Source organism: Microcebus murinus, chromosome 6, assembly GCF_040939455.1.
Source record: "Microcebus murinus isolate Inina chromosome 6, M.murinus_Inina_mat1.0, whole genome shotgun sequence".
NCBI classification, from domain to species: domain Eukaryota; kingdom Metazoa; phylum Chordata; class Mammalia; order Primates; family Cheirogaleidae; genus Microcebus; species Microcebus murinus.
The window spans coordinates 71,135,703-71,150,884 of record NC_134109.1 but is presented as its reverse complement, the minus strand read 5'-3'; the positions used below and the strand labels follow the sequence as shown (position 1 = coordinate 71,150,884).

At 36.8% G+C, this 15,182-nt stretch overlaps 1 protein-coding gene across 8 annotated transcripts in view; it reads right to left on the bottom strand.

Moving 5' to 3' along the window:
• The window catches only part of CHD8 (chromodomain helicase DNA binding protein 8), a 63,903-nt gene that overhangs the window by 22,569 nt on the left and 26,152 nt on the right, over window positions 1-15,182 (bottom strand). For all 8 annotated transcript variants that reach the window (XM_076004193.1, XM_076004192.1, XM_076004196.1 and 5 more), the window contains exons 5-11: window positions 14,938-15,052; window positions 6,614-6,796; window positions 6,464-6,532; window positions 5,859-5,914; window positions 4,906-5,023; window positions 3,803-3,886; window positions 863-1,000 (exon numbers count right to left, since the gene is read on the bottom strand). In XM_076004193.1, the coding sequence (XP_075860308.1) occupies window positions 863-1,000; window positions 3,803-3,886; window positions 4,906-5,023; window positions 5,859-5,914; window positions 6,464-6,532; window positions 6,614-6,796; window positions 14,938-15,052 (763 nt within the window). The remainder of the gene's footprint in view (window positions 1-862; window positions 1,001-3,802; window positions 3,887-4,905; window positions 5,024-5,858; window positions 5,915-6,463; window positions 6,533-6,613; window positions 6,797-14,937; window positions 15,053-15,182) is intronic.

Sequence of the window (15,182 nt, the reverse complement as noted above, 5' to 3'; positions counted from 1 at the left end):
GCCTCAATTCCTCAAGAGAAAGTTGTAAAGGTGGGAGATGAGCAGATCAAAGGGGAACTACAATTAAAAGATTCTTGAGGCTGGGCGCGGTGGTTCACGCCTGTAATCCTAGCACTCTGGGAGGCTGAGGCGGGCAGATTGCTCAACGTCAGGAGTTCAAAACCAGCCTGAGCAAGAGCGAGACCCCGTCTCTACTATGAATAGAAAGAAATTAATTGGCCAACTAATATATATATAGAAAATATTAGCTGGGCATGGTGGCGCATGCTTATAGTCCCAGCTACTTGGGAGGCTGAGGCAACAGGATTGCTTGAGCCCAGGAGTTTGAGGTTGCTGTGAGCTAGGCTGACGCCACGGCACTCACTCTAGCCTGGCCAACAAAGTGAGACTCTGTCTCAAAAAAAAAAATAAAAAAAGATACTTGAGACATATTAACTGATAGCAACATATGGACCTTATTTAGAACCCAATTCAAGTAACTTAACAAAAATTATAAGACAGTCAAAGAAATGTACACATTGATTGATATTAAGAAATGATTAATTTTTTTGAAGTTTAATAATGGTATTATTTATCTTTCAGACATAAACAATGATATATTCACAGATGAAATAAAGGAATCTGGGATTTGATTTTTAAAAGCCTGGGAAACATAGGAATGAATGGTAGGAAAATGTATTACACAAGAATGGACATGTATTAATAATTGTTAACTGGGTAATGGGTATATTATACTATTTCCTCAACTTTTATGTTTGAAAATTTCTGTAATAAAAAGCAAAAACAACAAAAACTTCTAAAGAAGAAAAAATTAAATCATTCCCTATATAGGCCTTTATACTCTAAATGCAAATATACTCACCACCCTCTTGAGTTCTGGGTGCCTTGACTGTATCCGTTTAAATTCTCGAATCTTGCCTTCATCAACATCCTCTTTTAGCTCCCATGTACTATCCTCATAGGGCAGAGAGCACCATTTCACCAGGTAGTAAATAACAGGCTAAGAGAAAAGAAGCCAAAGCTTTAAAAAACTGATTCTATGTTCTCTGCTGTGGTTAAAAAAATAAGAATTTGACTATAAAATCACATCACAAAGTGTTGATACCTAAAAGCTGCTGAAAAAGTCAGGCTGAACATACCAAGCATATGTTGACCTACTAATGCACTGTTCATGTCTTTGATCATTCTTCAAGATAATTTATCAGAATCTGTCCTAAGTAAAATTTCTACCCAGTAGTTTTTAGAACACTAAGTAAGCACTAAAACATTATGCTCATCAACCAAACAGACAAAAAATAAAAGGCTATTCTTTTCCTATACTGTGCTGAAATTAAAAGATATGGCTTGGTGCCATACCATTCTCCTGGCACCAAATTTGATACAGTGGAAACCAAGTTACTTTTAGGATGAGAAATAGGGTAAACCCCTAGGAGCATTCTAGGGCTAACATCCCTGGGCTTCTGAACCCCTATAGCTCTGAGTGTATATGCACTTCAAGAGCAATTATATGGTGATAAACAGATTTCCTTGTGAGCCTCAGGAAGCTAGGAGATAATTACCAGATCTGTCACTGAAGAGAGGTAATAAGAGTAAAGAAGAAATGCTCAAGATCCAACTACAGTAATATTGTATGCAGGCATTTCACTGCAAGGGAAGAGGCAGCAACCAATGTTTGAATGGCTCCTATTTTCACTATTTGTAAACAATTGTACTTACTGCATTTCCATTTTCAGCTCATGCAGTATAAAGCTAGCAGGATTAGACTGGGCCTAGCACAATCAACAGAAATTTCTAATTACCAATTCATAGAATACTCTTTAAAACAACTAGCAAGAAGTATAAAAGTGCCTCAACATAGTCATAGATCAAGGAATCCCTAGAATTAATCCAGCTTCCCTTTTACCTTTTTCTTTATTGTAGTGACTCAGATCACTCTCTATGTAAAGTCATCTGTCCAGGTCACACATTTCCAGCATAACATACTTTTCTAAGGACCAAAATATGTATTATAATATTTATTTCCACTATTAGATAATGTAAAATGGATGACAAGGTAAAGTTACTTTGAAGAGGAGGGGAAATGGTTACACAAAGTGTTATTATCCAATATTGGGGGCATAAATTATAGAATCAGGGTACCAAAACATTTTCACCTGTCATGCCAGTTGCAACATACTCCAAAGGGCCAACTGCTTTTGGAAGAATAAGTATGGTAGTAGAGAGCATAAGATTTTCAAGGCTGGGAAGGCTGCAATCCTAAAAATGATGAGAAGAATTTAAGAGTAGCTAACCTGACCTAATAAACTGGTCCATTCTCCACTCACCTCTCATAAATAAACACAGGACAACTCTTACCTCCAACTCCAAAAGCAAAATATATATTATTGGAAGCATGCTTATTAGGATTTGAAGGCAACAAATTGTAATAGTCCCTGGACATATAAGATTCTGGTTATCTGAGGGAACCTGAAGGCTATTTATAAAGTAGAGCAAACTTTAGAATTTTATAGAGGGAAGAATTTGACTTATAGGTCCCGTTAGAATGATATACAGGAGCAAGTCACGTGGCTCATGAGTAAGCCCCAGATCACCATCCAGCACTGACATCTTAAGAAGGTTCTGTTGTTCTCTGCTAGTCATTGTGTAAGAAGTAAATATCAGATATGATAAAAACAATTCTGTTTATGACCCTACAAAACTAAACCAAAGACTGCTGCTTGAAGTGAGAAGAAAGTGTTTTAAGAAAGTGGTACAGCTCATAGCCTAAACAAAAGTTTGAAGTAAATTTAAAATAGAACAAGTTGAATTTATTGGTAGTTTAGAGCTATGTGACTGTTTGGAAAACAAAAATGGTGGTCTGTTTCAGCATATGTAAAACATGCTCCCCAAACTAAGAAAGCTTTAGAGTGGTGATTCCCAAATGAAGCCATGCATAAAAATTCCTTGGATTATCAACTTAAAGATCTTGGGGTCCCAACCTATATTTACCAAATCTGAACCTATGGAAGTAGGACCCCAAAATCTGTTTTAAAATACAAATTCAAATGTAGCAGATCTGTTTCAATGACAAACAAAAAGGTATTTAATAAATGGTGAGTTTAGGAAATAACTAATTCTCAACAACATAATTTGGAGAAAGGTAAAAGTAAGCCCATACAAGTATTTTAATATGTATAAATTTAGGAATTTGTGAAATATCCCTTTCTCTTGCCCGACACCCAACTTCCAACTGAAGGTCTCCCATATAAAATCTGAGGAAAAATGAGACCAAGGGAATGACTTTTCAGTACTTATAAATATAGCTCCCAGCCAAGTACAGTGGCTCACACCTGTAAATCCCAGCTACTTGGAAGCTGAGGTGAGAGGATCACTTGAGGACAGTAGTTTGAGACCAACCTGGGTAACATATTGAGACCCATCTCTAAAAACAAAATAGTTTTTTTTTTAATTAGCCAGATGTGCAGTGGTGTGCACCTGTAGTCCCAGATACTTGGTGAAGGTAAGAGGATCACTTGACGCCAGGAGTTCAAATCCAGCCTAGGCAACATAGTGACACCCTGTCTCTAATTAATTAATTAATCAATGTATCTCCTAGATGTTTGACTTTACATGAATCTTTCTTTTTGCTTCTCCTCTTCCTACGCCCTTACCTTCCCATTATCTTTCTAAGGATCCCAAAATAAAATTCAGAAATACTTATTCAGTCCTAGGGACTTTCCAGCCATACCTGGAAAAAAGGGATTGCCAAATAGACCAGCAGAAATCTAAGAGGAATTTCATGTTCCTCCATGCCCCAACTCACCTCCCCATTGTCCTTGTCAATACTGTGAGACTCATCCAATATCCTATCCACCTCTACATAGTCTGGATTGAAGGGCTCTTCATCCTAAACAAAATTATATAATCAAACAATAAGAACAAAAGATCACTGTCCAGTAAAACAACCCCTCCACCTCACCTTCAGCAGATAATCCTACCTCAAAATTTTTTAAGAAAAAAGAAGCAATGTAATAGGAGTTCCCCATTTTCACAATATCAAATCATACAAAAACATACCTGGGTCTGTGCCTATCTTCTCACCTGCTGCCCTTCTCCCTATCAGAGGCCATTCCATATATGCTCTGGATCCCATCCCTTCTTGTATTCTTAGGAATCCCTCTAATGAATCATTCCCATAAACACAAGTGTGTTCCACTATTTCAGATCTTTAAAAAGACCTTCTTTGACTCTACATCCCCTGCAACTATTTTTATGCTGTGCTTCTTACCCAAACTTTCCCAAGAGTTTTAAACACATGCTATTTCCATTCACTTCTGTTCATACATGCTTCACCTTGTTCATGAGTCCATCCATTCCACTCTTCCACTTGCATCACATAACCAAAACTATTCTTGTTAAGGTCATTAATGACCTCCTTAAATATAATGGACATATTTCATCTTGTTCTAGTGTTTAACTAATAGTAAACCTGGATATTGGAAATTAAAAGCTCCTTTATCACTATTTCTAATAATATTGGATTCAAAATTTGAGAAAATAAATGTTCTCCCTTAATAATACAGTTGCTTATATCTATAGATACCATCAATAGCTAAAGACTGATATTACAAGGAGAAGAATGCCTCAGTAGACGAGACATCAGTTTATGATTTGTTTTGAAAACACTTCATGAGTATTAGGCAGGTCAATTTCAACATACCCTACAACTAATAAACACACTATATTTAAACCTAGGAAAACAAACCATGGGGCAATTAAATAAGGAAAGTCAATGATCAAAATTAAAACTTTATATCCTTTTATACAAACCAACTATACATCTTTTAAATAATCAGCTAATGCTGACAACTCCAGTAATTTGTGCTTCTATGAAAGAGATATATCGGCAATACTTATCTCCATTACCTCATGGAAGAAGTGTCTCATCTGAGCCATTTTGGTTTTGAAGCGCTTTAGTTTTTGATGGATCCTCTTATCCTTTTCAAGTTGGGAGATAGTGGCCCATTCACAGTGTAGATAGGAGCTGAAGGACATGGAAACAGCCAGTCATGGTGCAAGAAAGGGAAGTTGGCAGGCAAGTGTTTGAGATTTGGGGATTAGCCAGAAGCAGACATGACAGTGTGTGCTTAAACTGGGATATAGTCTCTTACGTCAGTGCTTCTGAAACTTCAATTTGCATATAAACCATATAAATGTGCTTGAAAGTCTACATTTCTAAAAGGCACTCAAGCAACGCTAACTCTACCAGTCCATGGGCCACACTTTTAGTAGCAAGGTCTTAGTGCTAGACTGAAGGAGAGAGAATCCACAAAGAATAAGGAACGACCCTCATCCCACCTTTCTGTAAGAAAATAGTAAGAGTCATATCAGTTCCTGAATTTCTCTCTAAATAGCCACTTTCCCCATTAAAAACAGCAATCTGGGGCTGGGCATGGTAGCTCACACCTGTAATCCCAGCACTGTGGGAAGCTGAGGTGGAAGGATGGTTTGAGGCCAGAAGCTCCAGACCAGCCTGGGCAACCTAGTGATACCCCATCTCTACAAAATGTTTATTTAAAAAAATTAGCCAGGTGTGGTGGCCCATGCCTGTAACTTTAGCTACTTGAGAGGCTGAAGGAAGAGGATTCACTTGAGTCCAAAAGTTTGAGGTTGCACTGTGCCACTGTACTTCAGCCCGGGCAAGAGAGCCAGATCCTGTCTATATTTAGAAAACAAAAACAATAACAAAAAAAACCCAGTAATCTGGACTAGCAGACTATAAAAAAGGGACACATTCCCACACAAGATAGTCAACACAAGAGAACCTTTTACAACTCTGTGGAGTTTGGGGTGAAAAGCTTTTTACATAGATCACATACTAGTTCTTATACTTGACGAAGAATTCTTCTGCTTCAGTATACTGTCCAGAAGGAAGCTGAGAAGAAAGAAATTATAGTTATTAGTCTTTTATTGGACAAAGAAAGAACATATTAATTTTAACCACACATGGCAGAACTTCATATCAGTGTTCCTGAATTGTATTACTGACTCAGGGATTAAGGAACCAATCTGGTGCTTTAGCACTAGAGACCTGATGGCTGGAAAAAAAAATAAGCCTTTATACAGTCTCAACAGATAAGTGAAAGATGAGGCAGTTTCTATTTTCTAGTTAACTTTCTTCTATCATCTCTCATAAGTACATCCTAGCAATACATCCTGATATCGAAAGGTGCTCATTAAATAAAGTGTGTAAATATAGCATTATGGGCTGATATTAAAGAAAGAGAAGAGCCAGGCACAGTGGAACATGCCTATAGTACTAGCTACTTAGGAGGCCAGGGCAGGAGAATGGGGACCCCAAGAGTTCAAGGCTGTAGTGTGCAATGATTATGCCTATGAATAGCCACTGCACTCCAGCCTGGTAACACAAGACCCCACCTCTTAAAGAAAAAAAAAAAGAATAAAAAGAGGTAAGAGGCCTCACCTCTTTCTTCACAATCCGCATAGAAAGCACTTTGTCTACAATGGCTGCATCTTCTTCACTGGGATTCTCCTGCAGCAAAAGATGCAGTAGTTAACAGATAACTGTGACCAGCAGAACAAACCCCTCAAATTGCTTAAGTTATCAGCTTACCACAAAGAATTGCATGGAAGGCAAAGTCTCGCCATCTGGTTCTTGCACTGGTTCAGGGAGGATAGGCTCAGGTTTTATTGGACCAGTTACATCTACCTCTTCTTCTTCTTCATCATCTGTGATCTTTATATCCAGGTCCTCTGTATACTTTTTTCGCTTAACTTGGCGGTTTGAGCGTCTCTTCTGCAGAGGAAAATTTAGTTAAAATGACGGCTTAGGTGTCTGAAAGAGGAAACTTACAAAACTGTTTGCCCATGGTCATATACTTAGATTTCACTCAAATTCCCATGAAAAATCAAACCAAAAGATGAGAAAGAGATTATCTGTCAAACCATCTGAGTTATTCTATGTACTGAATATATATCAATTTGCTGAATTGCTTTATCAAAGGCCAGGAATCCACTGAAAGAAACCTGTACACTATTGGCAAGAAGCTCTGGGAAATTGAAACAGGATGCAATATACTTCACACTAGGAGCAACCCTGAAATGCAAATATATAAGAATATTTTGTTTCTAATTTCATTTTCTTCCTCTTAGTTCCAAATATTTTTTCTTTTTTTTTTTTGAGACAGAGTCTCACTTTGTTGCCCAGGCTAGAGTGAGTGCCGTGGCGTCAGCCTAGCTCACAGCAACCTCAAACTCCTGGGCTCAAGCAATCCTGCCTCAGCCTCCCGAGTAGCTGGGACTACAGGCATGGGCCACCAGGCCCGGCTGATTTTCTTCTATATATATTAGTTGGTCAATTAATTTCTTTCTATTTATAGTAGAGACAGGGTCTCGCTCTTGCTCAGGCTGGTTTTGAACTCCTGACCTCAAGCAATTCACCTGCCTTGGCCTCCCCAAAGTGCTAGGATTACAGGTGTGAGCCACCGCGCCTGGCCATATTTTTGTTTTAATAAATAAAAATCATACTATATTTACTCTTCTGTTGCTTACTTTTTTAGTTAATATTTCTAATAAATGTTTTCCTTTCCATATCAGTGTTTTAGATCTACCTTATTCTTTCAATTGGTTAAATAAAACATTTTTTAATTAAGTAATTTAATAGTCATAGCTTGTGATAAAAAGTTTGGAAGGAAGAAGAGATAAAATTATTATTTTTCTTTTCTTTTCTTTTTTTGTTTTTTTTGAGAGAGAGTCTGACTGTGTTGCCCAGGCTAGAGTGAGTGCTGTGGCAGCAGCCTAGTTCACAGCAACCTCAAACTCCTGGGCTCAAGCAATCCTACTGCCTCAGCCTCCAGAGTGGCTGGGACTACAGGCATGTGCCACCAGTCCCGGCTAAATTTTCCTATATATATTAGTTGGCCAATTAATTTCTTTCTATTTATAGTAGAGACGGGGTCTCGCTCTTTCTCCAGCTGGTTTCGAACTCCTTACCTCGAGCAATCTGCCTGCCTCTGCCTCCCAGAGTGCTAGGATTACAGGCGTGAGCCACGGCGCCCAGCCTAAAATTATTATTTTTCAACCACAACTATAGCCCTGAGAAAAGCCAAAAGAATCAAATAATAGAACTACTGAAACTGAGCAAACTGGCTTGGTATAAAATTAATTTTTAAAAATTAACACTACTTTTATATAGAGTCAGCCAGAAAACATAATAAAACGTTCCATTTATGAAAACACAAAGATTGTCTAAAGGATTAAATTTAATAAGGTATATATAAAATCTATATGAAGAAAACTTTAAAACACTACAAGACAAAAAAGACTTGAGTAGGAAAACATACTATTTCTTAAGTCTTAAGGAGGACTTAATTCTCAGTAATTACCTAAATATGATGAAACAAAATTAACATTTTTTAGCTAGAGAAACTGATTCTAAAATTCAAATGGACAAATAAATATCTAAGAATAACCAAGAAAAATGTAAAAAAGTATAGTGGGCCTTACCAATAGTAAGCTATACTAACAGATACAGCTTGATATCTGCCCATGAAGAGACAAAAAGGTCAATGAAATAGTGTTCAAATACAGACTAAAATATTTATGTGGATTTAGAACATGATAAAAATGACACTTCTCATCAGTGAGGAAAAAATGAATTACTATATAAATGAGATTGGAAGAACGCCTAGCTATGTAGAAGATGAAACAAAATTCTAAAAGGATCAAAGATTTAAATAAATATTTTTAAAGGACATAAAAGTTCTCAGAGAAAAATGGAAAGACTTTTTTATAGTCCTGGAATAGGAATTCTTCCTAATAAACTGATCAATTTGAATGTGTAAAAAAATTTAAGGTTATTTGCATAATATAGTCCATCATAAGCAAAAACAAATAATAAACTGAGAAAAAATGTCACATGAACCAAGCACTATGTAACCAGGCCTGTAATCCTAGCACTTTGGGAGGTCAAGGCAGGAGGATCACTTGAAGCCAGGAGTTCAAGGCTAGCCTGAGCAACATGGTAAGACACTGTTCAAAAAAAAAACAATTAGCCGGGCACTGCAGTACATGCCTGTAGTCCCAGCTACTCGGAAAACTGGGCAGGAGGGTCACTTGAGCTCAAGAGTCTGAGATTGCAGTGAGCTATGATGATGCTACTACACTCTAGCCTGGGTAACAGAATTAGATCCTGTCTCAAAAAAACGCATTTTTTTAAAAAGCTGTATGGGCCCGGCGTGGTGGCTCATGCCTGTAATCCTAGCTCTCTGGGAGGCCGAGGCAGGCGGATTGCTCAAGGTCAGGAGTTCAAAACCAGCCTGAGCAAGAGCGAGACCCCGTCTCTACTATAAATAGAAAGAAAATAATTGGCCAACTGATATGTATATAAAAAAAAAATTAGCCGGGCATGGTGGCGCATGCCTGTAGTCCCAGCTACTTGGGAGGCTGAGGCAGAAGGATCGCTCGAGCCCAGGAGTTTGAGGTTGCTGTGAGCGAGGCTGACGCCACGGGCACTCACTCTAGCCTGGACAACAGAGCGAGACTCTGTCTCAAAAAAAAAAAAAAAAAAAAAAAAAAAAAAAAAAACTTATGTCCACAAAATACTTAAACATACTAAGACTGTTTATTGCAGCCTTATTCATGATAGCCTCAAACTGGAAATAACCCCAATTTCCATGAATAGGAGAATGAATAAACAAATTATAGTATATTCATAAAATCACATATTATTTAAGGAAAAAAAAAATGAACTACTGATACATTTAACATGGATGAATCTCAAAAACATTATGCTAAAAGAAGTAAACCCAAGAGTACATACTGTATGATTCCATTTATATAAAGTTTAAGAATAGGCTAAATTAAGCTATGGTGATAGAAATGCCTATGGAAAGAGGAGATGGAATGATTGGAAGAGAGTACAGGAGAATTTTCTTGGGTGATAAAAAGATTCTTTATCTTGATATGGGTGGTGGTTACTTGGATACATTTGGCAAAACTTACCAAATTATACAAATAAGATTTGTGCATATTTAACTGTGTATGTACATTATATCTCATTTAAAAAATCTAGGAGAATACATAAACTATTGATAATTGCTTTTAGAGAGTGGGGATTGGGAGAGACATTCTACCTTTTAGTTTTTATATCTCTGTATTACTTGATTTTTATTAATCACATGCATCATATGTAGTATTCTTAAAATGACTTTTATTTATTTATTTCCTTTTTGGAGACAGAGTCTCACTCTTTTACCTGGACTAGAGTGCCGTGACGTCAGCCTAGCTCACAGCAACCTCAAACCCCTGAGCTCAAGCAATCTTTCTGCCTCAGCCTCCCAAAGTAGCTGGGACTACAGGCATGTGCCACCATGCCCAGCTAATTTTTTCTATATTTAGTTGCTTGGCTAATTTTCTTTCTATTTATAGTAGAGATAGGGTCTTGCTCTTGTTCAGGCTGGTCTCGAACTCCTGAGCTCAAGCAATCCTCCCCCCTCGGCCTCCCAGAGTGCTAGGATTACAGGCATGAGCCATGGCGCCCAGCCTAAAATGACTTATTTTTTAAAAATCTAAGAAACACTAAACAAATCACTTGAATTTGCTTTAAAATACCTCAAAAGGGGGACAAGACTGGAGTGGGAGAAAAAATAGCCATCTGTTGGTAAGTATTAAAGTGGGAGAAGGGGAACATAGACTTCATTAAATATTAAATAATTTACTCTTGAGTATGTTTGAAAATTTTCATAATAAAAAAGGGAGGGGGAGAATGGGCTAGTTCTATCTTTTTCAAATAAAGAATAACCTCCAAGACATATCATTGGGGGAAAAAAACCACAGTACATAAGAGTAGGTATGGAATCCTAATTATTTCGTGGAAGTGGAAGTAGAGTCTTCATGAAAGTAAAGAATATTTCTGGGAAGATATACAAAAAAAATAGTAACAGAAGCTACCTCTAGGAAGAACTGGGAGACAGTGAGGCCAGGGTCTAGAATAGGAGACTATTCTAGTGTCTACCAGAATAGGAGACTATTTAGTGTCTACTTTTTTTGCACCAATGTAATTTTTCTCCTATCTACATTGTTTACACTAAAAAATAAAATGGCAAATAGTTAAGAAGTTTAAAAAAGTTCACAGGTCCAAAGCATAAACAATGAAGTAAAATTATCATATCTCACTTACCCTTTAATCCCTCTCCTTAAAGATACATATTATCAATTTCTTATGTATCCTTCCAGAAAAAAATTAGTGCATAAAGGTGTATGTACCCAAACAAAAACATACATACATTAAAAGTTATAAAGAAATATTATATATATGTATTCTACACCTTTTTAAATTTAATATGAAGAGTTTTCCCTATTTACACACTCCAATCTACTTCATTGTTGTTGTTTTTTTTCATTTTTTTTTTTTGTTTTTGAGACAGAGTCTCACTTTGTTGCCCAGGCTAGAGTGAGTGCCGTGGCATCAGCCTAGCTCACAGCAACCTCAAACTCCTGGGGGCTCAAGCGATCCTGCTGCCTCAGCCTCTTAAGTAGCTGGGACTACAGGCATGCGTGGGCCACCATGCCCAGCTCATTTTTTGTATATATATTAGTTGGCCAATTAATTTCTTTCTATTTATAGTAGAGAGGGGTTTCCGCTTTTGCTCAGGCTGGTTTCGAACTCCTGACCTCCACAATCCGACTGCCTCAGCCTCCCAGAGTGCTAGGATTACAGGCATGAGCCACTGCGCCTGGCCTACTTCATTGTTTTTAATTGCCACGTAGTATTCTACTGCATGGATTTTTACAATTTTATTTAACTATTTCTCCACCAACGGGCAATTAAATTTTTAGATTTTTTTTTTGTTTTTTTTTTTTGAGACAGAGTCTCACCCTGTTGCCTGGGATAGAGTGCTGTGGCATCAGCCTAACTCATAGCAACCTGAAACTCCTGGGATCAAGCAATCCTTCTGCCTTAGCCTCTCATGCCTGGACTACAGGCATGTGCCATCATGTCCAGCTAAATTTTTCTACATATAGTTTTAGTTGTACGATTAATTTCTTTCTATTTAAAGTAGAGATGGGGTCTCGCTCTTGTTCAGGCTGGTTTTGAACTCCTGACCTTGAGCGATCTGTCCACCCCTGCCTCCCAGAGTGTTAGGATTACAGGCGTGAGCCACCGCTCCTGGCCTAGATGTTTTTGCTATTGCAAATACTGGTCCAATATATATATCACTGCATACTTCTGAGAGCATGTACACAAGGTAATTTCCCAGTTGCAGAATCACAGAATCAAAGGGCATTAATATTTTAAATTATGCTATATGTGGAAATATTGACTTGCCAAAAAGATTGTCCCAATTAATATTCCTATCAACTGTGTGAAATGTCTTTTCCTTAACTTCATTGCCAACATTGGTAATTCCACTTGTCATGGGCTGAACTGTGTTCTTTCACCAAATTCATATATTGAAGCCCTAACCCCTAGTATATCAGAATGTGACTATATTTGGAGACAGGGCCTTTAAAGAGGCAATTAAGTTTAAATGAGGCCAGTAGGGTAGGCTCTAATCTAATCTGACTAGTGTCATCAAGAAGAGGAAATCTGGACACACAAAGAGACACCAGGAAAAAGGAAAAAAAAAGAGAGACACCAGAAATGTGTAACAATAGAGGAAAAGATTATGTTTGGACACAGTGAGAAGCTAGCCACCTGCAAGCCAAGGAGAAAAGCATTAGGAGAAACTAAACTTATGGACCATATGATCTTAAACTTTTAGGTTCCAGAATTGTGAGAAAATAAATGTTTATAGTTTAAGCCACTTAGTTTGTGATAATTTGTTACAAACTAACATACCACTTGCTAAATTTTACTAATCTTTGTATTTCTTGTATTATAAAAATTTGCCTTCAGTTTTTTTTTTTTGTTTACTTAGCAAATAATTTATTTAACACTTAAACTGTTATTTAATTTTTATTTATTGTGCTGCTATAACAGAATATCTGAGACTAGGTAATTTATAAAGAAAAGAAATTTATTTCTCAGAGTTCTAGAGGCTGGTAAGTCCAATATCCAAGGTGCTGGCATTTGGGGAGGGCCTTCTTGCTGCATCACCCCATGGTAGGAAGGCAAGAGGTCAGAGAGTAAACATGTGAAAGAGCAAAAGAGGCCAAAGTTGCTTTTATTATAAACCTACTCTCTTGGTAAGAAACTACTCCCAAGATAATGACATTAATCCATTACCTGATCACCTCTTAAGGGTCCCACCTTTCAACACGGTTGCATTGGAGATTTAGTTTCCAACACAAGAACTTTGAGGAACACATTCCAACCAAAGAATATGTATGTAACTCTTAATATGTGCTATTATCATGAGCTAAACACTGTTCTATGTGCTTTATAAATGTTTACATTTAATCCTCATAACAAGTCTACTTGGTAGGTATTGTTATTTGCATTTTAGAGGTGAGGAAATTGAGGTACCAAGAGGTTAAGTAATCTACTCCAAGTGACAATGCAAGTATATGGGAGAGTTAAGATGAGAACCCATGAAATAAGGATCCAGAGTCTGTGCTCTCAACCACTATGTTGTTTGTGGAAATTTTTTGTAGTTATAGCATATATAATTTTTATATATCAAGCATACCAATCTTTCCCTTTATAATGTCTAAATTTTTTGATTGTTATGGTTTTTTATTTATGAGTTTTAATGCCCTCTTTACAAAGATCTAGTCTACTTGATAATTATTAAAAAATGTATCCATGCTTTATAGAAAATTCATGATTTCATTTTTTGTATTTAGACTTTTGATTAAATTGGGTTTTGTTTAAGGAGTAAGGCAAGAAATCTAGTTTTGTTTTCTCCTAAACAGGTAGTCAGTTGTCCTAATTTTTTCTTTTTTTTTTTTTTAAAAAAAAGTTCTCCTGCCTTGACCTCCCAAAGCACTGGGTTTACAGGTATAAGCCACTATACCTGTCCTGTCCTAAGATAATTTATTGAATAATCTTTCTCCTTATTGATTTAAAATATTTTAATCATATATGGTACGTTTTCATAACTGAGTCTAGTTCTAGGCTCTATTATCTCTTATTAATCTGTTTTCTTTTCTAATTCCAAAGTCTTAGTTAATAATCATTATTTCATAATATACTGATTGTTATTTTTTGACCTCATTTCCCTTTTTAAAAATTTCTTCGCTATTCTCACATGATAATTTCTCCCCAAAGAACCCAAGTTATCAGTTTGCCAATGTATTGAATGTATATTAAGAAAGAGAAGAGGCATTTCTAAATATTAATAGACACTTAAGGTTTATGTAGTCCAAATCTCCACTTATAGATGAGAAATTCAGACCCAGCTAAGTTAAGTAAATTGGCCAGGCCCACAAAGCTATTCAGAAGTACCATGGGTCTCCTGAATCTTAATATCAGGTTCTTTCTATGGTTGGAAACTGGAGACAAAGATGGTACTACAAGGCAACAAATCAGAGATGGAAAACTAAAGTTCTTCTGGTCTGGCTTCTTTTGGTCTTTTCCAATGTCTCTCATCTTCAAAAGGTAGAAAAAAACTTTGTGCCTAAGAACCCCAGTTCAGAGTCAGAACCCTGAAGTGTAGAAAAGGTAAGGCAAAAGGGATAGCTGGACAGTTCTAAGAGAAAGCAAAAGTTAACACAGCCACAACAGCAATCACGCAGCATAACTTCGTATCATTTGCTTAGTATTTGAAACACTGGAACTTGGAAAAATGAGTGTCATTATTTTTTCAGTAATATGCTCTTTGCCTAAAAAACCAAAAATTTAAAAGACATTGACCAGGCCCATTCACCTTTTAGGCCTACCTCAGGTTTAGAAAAACTGAAGAAATATGCATAGAGTCTCTCGGTATTTATTCCTGGCTTGTTAGCCATTATTAAACAGAATTTTTCTACTAAGTTCTTTAGGGATCCTTTTACCTGAATGCTGCTTTCTTCATCTTCCCGAGGTGATTGTGCAGGCATGACTTCCACATCTGAATTATCAGATGAGGTATTGCGTTTTCTTTTCTTACCCACTACAGGAGTGATGGTGCTAAAAAAGAAAAACCAAATTCATTTTCAGGGAGGGCAAGGAAAATTTAGGGGTAAGAAAACATAATTAATTTAAACCATCATATATTAAGTTTTCAGATGTAAATGTTTAGTTCTTCAGTCTACAGGAC